The 10,846-nt window shown below is 39.2% G+C and overlaps 2 protein-coding genes across 6 annotated transcripts in view; one reads left to right on the top strand and one right to left on the bottom strand.

Moving 5' to 3' along the window:
* The window catches only part of C9H7orf50 (chromosome 9 C7orf50 homolog), a 202,070-nt gene that overhangs the window by 158,489 nt on the left and 32,735 nt on the right, over positions 1-10,846 (bottom strand). The window lies entirely within an intron of this gene.
* Positions 143-10,512, top strand: GPER1 (G protein-coupled estrogen receptor 1). The gene is made up of 3 exons (XM_050966362.1): positions 143-944; positions 6,401-6,575; positions 7,971-10,512. Exon 3 carries the CDS (start codon positions 8,410-8,412, stop codon positions 9,484-9,486), a length of 1,077 nt encoding a protein of 358 aa, XP_050822319.1. The 5' UTR covers positions 143-944; positions 6,401-6,575; positions 7,971-8,409; the 3' UTR covers positions 9,487-10,512.

Below are 10,846 nucleotides of genomic sequence, written 5' to 3'. Positions count from 1 at the left end.
CCCCCATCCATCCACCTTCCCTCTTGGAGCTCATCAGTCCCCTTGCAGCACCAGCACAGGCTGAAGTCCAATAACTACCAGTTTCAGATGCAAATGAAGCTTACTTGGTTTCTTCTGAGTGGGTAGTTACTGCAGTTCAGTGAGACCAGGAGTCATGAACTATACATTTAACCTCCCCATCTCCGCCCCCTTTTTTTGACATGGCAGTGCAAGCTTCATATGAGGCTTTGGACAAGCATGTGGCCATAGGTTACAAGGCTATCAGCACTTATTTTGGACTGACTGGGAGGTCTCATAGGAGACTTACCAGCAGAGATTTTGAGGTGAGCTCTTTCTGTCAGGGGTGCAGCCACATACCTTTGCTCAGTATTTGATGGCTTGGGAACTCATTGGCTCAGGTGTAATACCCAGATGGTAAGGGAACCGATGGATTTTATACCAGTGGAGCAGTGCTTGGAAAGTCTGCCTGAGAGGTTTGTGTGGACAGCTGGTGTCAGCGCACTCTGGTACAGGCACACAAAGAGGACTAACTGGAGGTTAAGCCACTAGAGATAACCACAGCCATGTCCTAAAAAAAAAAAGGAGGACATCCAGCTGGACAGATGGTAGAACTGCCACATAGAAGAACAAGGGAGGAACCAAAAAGGATGCTTGCCCAGAATCTTATTAGATCACTTGTGTCAGCATCGGACTCCTGGACAGAACCCATGACTTTTGTTTCCCTATTTGGGAGTCATATGAATTGACTCTGTCCCCCTCATCACTGTGGCCTTCTTGTCAGGCGGGGAGACTAAAGCATTTCCCTGGAATCCAGGGCATATAGTGGGCCCTTAATAACGGTCATGATAAGAAAAACACCATAGGCAGTGAGGTGACTAGCTTCAGTGGCAGCAACATGAGACTGGGAACTGGGTCCCGCATGGGTTGAACAGGAGAAAATGAAGGTGAGCTGGGATTGTTTAGTCTGCAGAAGAGAAGAATGAGGGGGGATTTGATAGCTGCTTTCAACTACCTGAAAGGGGGTACCAAAGAGGATGGATCTAGACTGTTCTCAGTGGTACTTGATTACAGAACAAGGAGTAATGGTCTCAAGTTGCAGTGGGGGAGGTTTAGGTTGGATATTGGGAAAAACTTTTTCACTCAGAGAGTTGTGAAGCATTGGAATGGGTTACCTAGGGAGGTGGTGGAATCTCCTTTCTTAGAGGTTTTTAAGGTCAGGCTTGACAAAGCCCTGGCTGGGATGATTTAGTTGGGAATTGGTCCTGCTTTGGGAAGGGGGTTGGACTAGATGATCTCCTGAGGTCCCTTCCAACCCTGATATTCTATGATTCTATAACATGGAGGGGCTGGAAGGTATGTAATAAGGTAGTGGACTAAAACCCTTTACTGGAATATATACGTCATCCTAGGATCAGGGGCTCAAAGCTTCCCTTAAGATTCAGGGTAATAACTGCTGGGACACGATAGCAGGAAGGTCCATTTAGTTCTAACAGGATATAAGGGGATGGGAGTGTCTCTTTGGGCTAGAAGGAACTAGGAGAGAACTGGTCCTGTAGGAACAGCCAAGAGGGGGTGGTGAAGAAACTTCGGCTAAGGTTTATATGGTTATGGTTTTTAAAGTTATCACTAATAGCTATGGGGTAAAGGCTGAACCTATTTACCAAAAGACTAGTGTGCACTTTCCTTCCCCTAATAGCAATAGCTCTGTTAACCACCCTTTCTCCTGACAGACTCACCGAATCTACTGAGAAATAATCCACATTTATTTCTGGCCATATCACCATAAATTAACCGGTGGCATTAGTTAAAAAAAGCCAAGGGTGAATATTTTGTGGAATGTGTACATACGCTCCTAAGCACACAGTTTGCTCTGGAAAAAGCCTTTGTCTTTCACTGTAATGCAAGAGATCTAGGCTGCTGATTGCTGGGGGGTTGGGTGTGAATTTTAGTGCTGATGAAATACATTGGAATGGCAGCTCTAGAGGCTAAGGACTTGCCTTCACTGCAACATTTAGATGTTACTTTTATATTTACTTCACAGTTTTAGACTCCAACTCACAGACTTTAAGGTCAGAAGGGACCATTATGATTGTCTAGTCTGACCTCCTGCAAAACGCAGGCCACAGAACCTCACCCAACTCCTGTAATAAACCCCTAACCTATGTCTGAGCTACTGAAGTCCTCAAATCATGGTTTAAAGACTTCAAGGTGCAGAGAATCCTCCAGCAAGTGACCCGTGCCCCACGCTGCAGAGGACAGCGAAAAAAACCCAGGGCCTCTGCCAATCTGCCTGGAGGAAAATTCCTTCCTGACCCCAAATATGGCAATCAGCTAAACCCTGAGCATGTGGGCAAGACTCACCAGCCAGATATCAAGGAAATAATTCTCTGTGATAACTCAGATCCCACCCCATCTAATATCCCATCACAGGCCATCGGGCACATTTACCGCTAATAGTCAAAGATCAATTAATTGCCAAAATTTAGGCTATCCCATCATACCATCCCCTCCATAAACTTGTCAAGCTTAGTCTTGAAGCCAGATATGTCTTTTGTCCCCACTGCTCCCCTTGGAAGGCTGTTCCAGAAATTCACTCCTCTGATTGTTACAAACCTTCATCTAATTTCAAGTTTAAACTTCCTGATGGCCAGCTTATATCCATTTGTTCTTGTGCCCACACTGGTACTGAGCTTAAATAGTTCCTCTCCCTCCCTGGTATTTATCCCTCTGATATATTTATAGAGAGCAATCATACCTCCCCTCAGTTTTGCTCCTCCTTCCACTGGCTATAGCTTCCCTTACCATCTGGGAATGCTCCAGCACCTATCCCAGTCCTGTCCTCCAATGCTCAACTACTGCACACCTCCCAGTGCTGTCTCAGGGCTTTATTTCACTATGGGGGTAAGTCGGTCTAAGTTATGCAACTCCAGCTATGTGAATTAACATATCTTAGGTCAACGTACCCCAGTGTCTTCATTGTGCTGTGTCAATGAGAGATGCTCTCCTGTCAACTTACCTTAATCTTCTCGGGGAGCTGCGGTACCAGGGTCGACCGGAAAGTGCTCTACCGTCAATTTAGCGGGTCTTCACTAGACCCACTACATCAACCCCCACTGCAGCGATTGCAGCAGCATCGATCTCCCCATAGTGAAGACCAGCCCTTACACTTCTCTTGGCAGATTTTAGCTGCCTTCACCTCATATACCCCTGAGAAACTCTAGCAGGCTCCTCTGCAATCTGCAGCCAGCAGGGGAGGTTGTTTTGCTGGTAGCATGGAAGGGGGGCTGCACTGCCTGGATTTCTCCTTGCTCTGCTCTCACTCAGGCTCCTACTTCAATTACAAGCCCCACCCTTTGTGCACCATAATGGCGGGGATATAGCAGTGAGGCTGCTGTTGCCAAATTATGTGGGAGTGAACTGGTCCTGTAGGAACAGGATGGTTGCTCTTATATATTTAATCTGTAAAACTATTACTAATACATGAGAGCACACAGGAATTACAGTCACTGAATCCCGTACGTTAAAAATAAAATTCTTAAATACCATTACATACTTGACTGAAAAATCAAAACACTCAATTGTTATATAGTTACAAATAAACCTCTTGTAAAAAAAATAAATCACAATTAGATAACCGCTTCTCTTCTGAGTCTCACATATCCCTAGACAGAGTACCAGTAATTATCAAGTGCATTCTTAGCAGCAATAAAGTTGATGACGTACGTCAGGAGGTACCATAAACTCCAATAATGGCATGATTGTCATTTAATATGGGTTGTTAAAATACCCTTTACTATCAAATGTGTCTGGAATATCAGCAAAGCTAAGGAGACAGAAGGTGTACAATGTTCAACAGCCACTAAAATTTGTTTGAACCATTTTATATCCCTTTTTACCATGGCAAGGCTCAATGCTAAAGATGTTACTGGATTAATCAATAACATTGATGTTATAGCTGGACAAACAAATCTACATTCAGATTTGAATAGTTTTCAATCTTTTTTTTTTTTTTTGGAGAAATGTTCAGCGAAACTTCAGTAGAGCATGACCCCTTCAGACTATAAAAAAAGTATAATGAATATAGAATTCATAACATTATAATAAAATAATGTTGTGTTTGACTTTTTTCTGCTTTATGAAAAAAGCTACTTAATGGCGAGTTTCAAAGAAAATATCTTGGAAATTTAAAAAAAAAGTTTGTTTTATCCAAAATGCAAAAGAATTAGTACTTTTTTTTTTTTTTTTTTTTTTTTTTTTTTTACAAATTATGTATTTTAACATAAAGCCAACTGATGTTTGAAACTTGGAAAACAAACATCTTAAACAGAACCTTTATTTTGGTGATGCTGTCCCCTCTATAACTGATCACAACACAGGGAGGCAGCATTTTTGCTGCAATGGGGCTAAGAAATGCCCATCATCCACTTATCTTCTCCGTGCAAAGCCCTTTTACCAGAGGTGAAAGTAAGTCGGTGCGGTCCCGTATGGCGTACCAGCAAGAGCCAGTACGCCGGGCTGGACCGCATCGACTTCCACAGTGGGGATTGAAAGGGCAGCCCAAAGCCCTTTGAATCCCGGCCGCGGCTGAGATTTGAAGGGCTCAGAGCTCCCCGCCGCTGCGGGCAGCCCAGAGCCCTTTGAATCCCAGCTGCGGCTCCGGTGGCTGGTCTGGGGCCGGGATTAAAGGGCTCAGAGCTCCCCGCCACTGCGGGCAGCCCAGAACCCTTTGAATCCCAGACACGGCTCTGGCGGCTGGGCTGGGGCGGAGATTTAAAGGGCTCAAAGCTCCCCGCAGCTGCGGGCAGCCCAGAGGTCTCTGAATCCTGGCCACGACTCTGGTGGCCGGGCTGGGGCCAGGATTTAAAGCGCTCCAGGCTTCCCTCAGCGGCAGGAGCTCTGGGCCCTTTAAATCCCAGCCCCAGCCCTGCAAAGCTCAGGGTTACCCTGGCAGACAGAGCCCCAGGCCCTTTAATTTGCCACTGAGCCCCAGGGGACTCCCAGCCACCTCTGCAGCTGGGAGCCCCTGCTTGATTTAAAGGCCCTGGGGCTCCGAGCCACAGCTAGTTCTCCAGAGTCTTTAAATCCGAGAGGCCACGCCTCTTCTGGATGAGGCCATGCCCCCTCAGGACTTCGGCAGTACCGGTAAGTCCTGTAAGTTACTTTCACCCCTGCCTTTTACACAAGAAAATAAAATCTCCTTTGTTACTTAAAAAAAAAAGAGACACCAAAACAACTCAGGCAATTTTAACAATGTTTTGTAAACACATACAAAAGGCATTAGGCTGACTATTTCTATCTCAAGTTGAACCTGTAATTTGAAATCCTTTTGAAAATCCTGAACACGAGGATATATGCTTAACAAGACCTTCTGCAGCCTACCTTAGGAGAGTAGCTATAGAATACTGTATAGAAGTGGAGCAGTGAGTGGCATTTTACAATAAAAAAGTCAGACCATAAATATAAAAAACAGAAGTAAAACAAAAAGCTCTGAACATTGTGCATATGAACTTTAGTTTTGTTCTTTCAAATGAGAAATAAGGGTTAAAAATACATCTCATTTTAGAATGTTCTAAGACTTCTTTCCAGTTCTGACAGAACAATTCTGACAACCAGCAGGTGGTGTTTGTGCAATTGTCAGCTAGTTCTCTGCCCCTGGAGATGAAATGCAAAACTCCACCTGCCATATTGGGGTTTGGAAGCAAGACTGATTCTCCAAATCAACTGCATCATTACACTTATTTCATACAGGTGGTTTTGAGCAGAACAACTAAGCAGAGTCAAGTTGAGGATATATGTGCATGTGGAAAATGAAATGCAAAGGATTAACAGAGAAATAGGACTCTCAAAGAGGACAGGAAAATTTTAGTCAAGTTTTCAGCTCATTCATGAACTAAGCTACTATTTTTCTGAAGTTCTAATATTTCTCTTTAGACTATGAAAGTCTTTTAAACACTTAGATAAACTGAACAATATTGCTTTAGGTGCACAGTCAAATATGTTTAGTTGCTATTCAAAATTAATCTTAGAACTGGTGCTCAATGAGCATTTGAATCTACAATTTTATCCTCCCTCAAAAACAAAGGAAGGGTAAAATGAAAGCTATATTAAGCATCATCAAGATAGTTGATAGATATTAGGGAAAAGATTCATGTCTAGTTCTGGTAAAGAAAAGGAACCAGCAGAAATGGGGTTAATTCTAGCCTTAAAAGGAAGACTCTGCAACACCACACTTCAAATGAACACAAATTAGAACGACCCTGGGAATCTATAAAGCCATGTTTTATTACCAAGGATCTGCAGTAAGATCTGCATTTGCTGCAAAACAATTTCAGTCATTTATTTATGATGTTTAACAGAATATGCTTTTATATGGATGTTTTGTTACTAAATTGTTCAACAGGTGACATTCAGTGCAGCATGGTATCACCTAAATAACATTAAAAGTTTTTACTGCTGGTATAGCTGAAATTAACATATCCACTAACAGTGTATCTGAATATAAACCAGCCTTATGGTGTTTGGAAGAAAATCAGATCCGAACAAATGACTATGGATGGACACACAGGAATTAAAAGGTAAATTCTAACACTTTACATAGCTACAAACAATCTAATCATTGAACTTCTTGGTTTGTTTTTTGGTGGACTTTTATGTATAATTAGATTATCTTTACAGATCTACCTTTCTGAAACATTAATTTTTTTAAATATTAATTTTCCTTTCATTGCATCTGAAGCAGTTTATCACCTCATTCAAGAACAAAAACTGTTTCTATTATGAATATTTCAGAAAAAGGCAACAATTCAAATATAAATGGCATGTTTAGATCTCCAATTGAAAAATCAAAATGACCTCTGATAAGCAACATTTCATAAAAATGCTTTTGTATGAACAAAGACTTGCATTGCAATAATGCCTCAAAATATAACCTGCTAATTACTAGCAATAGCTGGAATGATTTTTAAGTCATTAAGCCAAAAAATAAATTTCATAATGGAAGATATTTTAATTCTGTACAGTGCTAAAAGCCTGATCTTTCTCTCTCTTGGGATGTGCACCACCAATATTTAAAATCACTAAGATTTAAAAATAATAAAAAGATAAAGCATCTATTAATTCATGTGTTTATCCAAGCATATCTTTGTATGTGTTCTACAGGTATACATTTTCACTTTTATAGTACAGAATAGAATGTAATCATCTTATTACTAACAGGTTTATTATTTTAAAAACAAAATTATATAAAATCAACTATAAAAATATTCAAATTGACCATTTTCTTGCCTTTTTTAAAAGAACTTGGAAATTTTTGCCAAGTTTTCAAGTTTACATAAATTTACATTTATAAAGTTCATATTTTTCACCTTGGTATGTTGTTTTCAACTCCATTCCCATTATGGAAGTTAATGCAGTATAATTTATTGCAAAGAAAATAAGGTTAAACATGAAGATAGTGTAAATTAATACAAATTCACATTATCTTGAGTTTTTAAAAGATGTCTTTTCCTTCTGTCTCTTTCTCTGCAAGCAGAAGGTACCAAGGGCATTTCATCTGTCTAGATTTTTTCTAATATTTTTGCAGCCAAAACCTATGCTACTTAATAAGCTTGATATTTGACTAGGAAAACAAGGAATATGATACATAGGAAAGTTCCTCTCTTCTACTCCAGAGATTAATGGGTCAACTTCACTGATTTATCCCCCTCTCATATTTATCAATGTTAAGCGTTCCTGATTAGCACACAATGTTTGATCAGGATGCTCCTAATAATCACTCTCTCGTGTACATTAAATGCTTTTTTTTTTTTTGCTGAACATTTGTTTTCAAGCATCATGTTCCTAAACACACAATCACTTGTGTATGTAAGTGTAAACCCACGATCCATATATCATAGAATGCCCAGGCTTTAAAAAAGTTAAAATAAAACATCTAGGCATGAGTTTAATAATTTTTCATTTACTAATTGCAGGTCCAAGGATTTTCAGTAATTGTTAAAAGGAATGAACGAACCTAAAATTCTACCATTTTCCAAACCGCAAGAAGGAACATTTGTGAAGAAACATTTGTGTATGTGCAATTCAAATAACCATAAAATTCAGAAAGGTCCTATATGATCTGAAAGATTAATTTTCTCATTTGCCTTGTGCATGGCATCTTACAAATAGCAAATTTCTTAAACAGTTTACTTTTCTGTAACTGATAAATTTCAGCCAATTTCAAGCCTAATTGGTTTGGCTTCCATTCCATTTCCAAACAGTTAAAACATTTTATACCAAAAAAGTAAACCTCTTTCCAAATCCTTAAAATGCTTGCTGTAACCTCTTTGGAAATCTCAACAATTTAACCATTTTGGCACTGAAAGTCAAAGCGTGAATACTGATGTAATCTTTCCAGCAGAGATCCTAACCATGGAATCTTACACAGGAGCAGTATCACCATTAATTTGTAACAGCACATCTTTTGAACTAAATGGATCACATTTATGTAATGAAAGCATGTCTTCTATCTTGGCTGATAAATCAGAAGAACACCAACAATACATTATTGGACTTTTCTTATCATGCCTTTACACTATTTTCCTTTTCCCTATTGGCTTTGTGGGAAACATTCTGATTTTAGTTGTGAACATAAGTTTTCGGGAAAAGATGACTATTCCTGACCTGTACTTCATAAATCTTGCAGTAGCTGATTTGATTTTAGTTGCTGACTCCCTCATTGAGGTTTTTAATCTTGACGAAAAGTATTACGATATCACTATAATTTGCACATTCATGTCTCTGTTCCTTCAGATCAACATGTACAGCAGCATTTTCTTTTTGACATGGATGAGTTTTGACAGATATATAGCACTTGCAAAAGTAATGAGGTCCAGCATATTTCGGACTATGCAGCATGCTAGATTAAGCTGTGGCCTCATATGGATGGCATCTATCTCTGCAGCACTAGTGCCATTTACAGCTGTATATTTGCAGCACACTGGAGGGGTCTACTTTTGTTTTGCAGATGTAGAAGAAATCCAGTGGTTAGAAATAACCTTGGGGTTTATAATCCCCTTTGTGATCATCGGTCTTTGTTACTCATTAATTGTTCGAGTTCTTATAAAAGCACACAAACACAGAAGTCTTCGACTACGGCGCCAAAAGGCTCTTCGAATGATTTTTGTAGTCGTCCTGGTTTTCTTTATCTGCTGGCTACCTGAAAATGTCTTCATTAGCATTCAGCTTCTTCAAGAGAAAGGAAAGACACTCTCTTCAGGCAACCAATCTTTTCGGCATGATTATCCCCTCACAGGACATATTGTAAACCTAGCAGCCTTTTCTAACAGTTGTTTGAATCCTCTGATATACAGTTTTCTAGGTGAAACTTTTAGAGACAAATTACGGTTGTATGTTGAACAGAAAACTAAAATGTCAACATTCAGTCGTTTTTGTCATGCTGCCCTAAAGTCAGTCATTCCTGACAGCAATGAGCAATCAGAAGTTTAATTTAGTAGCGCTGTATAAAAACCATAACTGAAAATTGCACAAATATAGAACAAAACGCTTGCTACTAACAGTAAAATATATGTATATATAATGCCTTGCTGAGTACTGAAGGGTTATACTCTAAATATTTTTAAGACAAGACTTAAAGGTGAAAGAATACATTTTAGTCAGATTTATACTTAATTATCAGTAGGATTACTAAAAGCTGACTAATAAGGGGCCTTTAGTTTGCATTATACATGTATGAATGATAATTTATCAGAAAATGTTATCAGACTAGGAAGAATCGAGATAACTCAATTATCAGAGAATAGCTACTTTGCTGTCATATGCTAGGTTTTCCCATTTAAAAAATGAAGCTGACACAACAGTGGGAAAACTCATTACAACACATTGATGTGGAGGTGCAGAAAAAAAGTTATTGATTTTCCATCCAAATATAGCCATTTGACAACTTTGCTAAGAACTACTGTGCTGTACACAGTGCTGGATATGTTTTCTGTTCTAACATACATTTCAGGCATTGATTTTTTTTGTTTCTCTTAATGTAATATAGAGCTAGAATGAAGATTTTTTTCCCCTACTTTGTAATGTTCACATCAACACATCATCAAATCTGAAGTCACACACAGTATCCTGCTCACCTATATTACCTTATCTCAGAGAATCCATCAAAACAAAATTTACTGCTTCATTTTATTTTTGAATATTGTCCATAGGAAAATGAGTCTTTTGTCACAAGCACAAACTACAGATTAAAGTGTCACAATTAATGAAACTACTGCTATCTTCATTTAATGTGTGTATGTATATATATGGCGACCTAAATAAATGTGTTTGTGTGTGTATGTATGTAGGTATACAAATACAAACACACACACTTACATCAGTCACCACATTTAAATTTTAATATTGTAACAATATCTGTCTTGGTTGTAAGAATGGAATATTGTTCTTTTTTTTTTTAAAACTGCCTTCTGCAAAAAATGACATTGTAAGAAACTCATTAAAATGTTGGAAGCCTCATTATTTTTGGAATCTCACAATTTCTGCAACTGAGAAAATGATGAGCCATCAGGTCTTTTTCCACATCTACTGGCCTTTCTGGATCTTAGATACCTGCTGGCTTCTTTGTGGATTTTCTCCTTCACAGAAAAGTCATATCAAGAAATAAAATCTTAGAGTTATGCAGTGGATTGGGTGTAGGGGGACTTTCCCAAATTCTGCCAGCCTGGAAACTAACAACAGCTTTGAACTCAGATGCCCTGGCATATGGCATGGAACAGGTTACCGCAAAGCCTTCACACAAGGTGCTATCAAGTCTTAAAGATCACCTCACAACCACTAAAAAAACCCTCAA

The sequence above is a fragment of the Gopherus flavomarginatus genome, chromosome 9 (genome assembly GCF_025201925.1).
Source record: "Gopherus flavomarginatus isolate rGopFla2 chromosome 9, rGopFla2.mat.asm, whole genome shotgun sequence".
Taxonomy (NCBI): Eukaryota; Metazoa; Chordata; order Testudines; family Testudinidae; genus Gopherus; species Gopherus flavomarginatus.
Note: the sequence above shows the minus strand (reverse complement) of the source record. Positions and strands in the feature narration are given on the sequence as shown.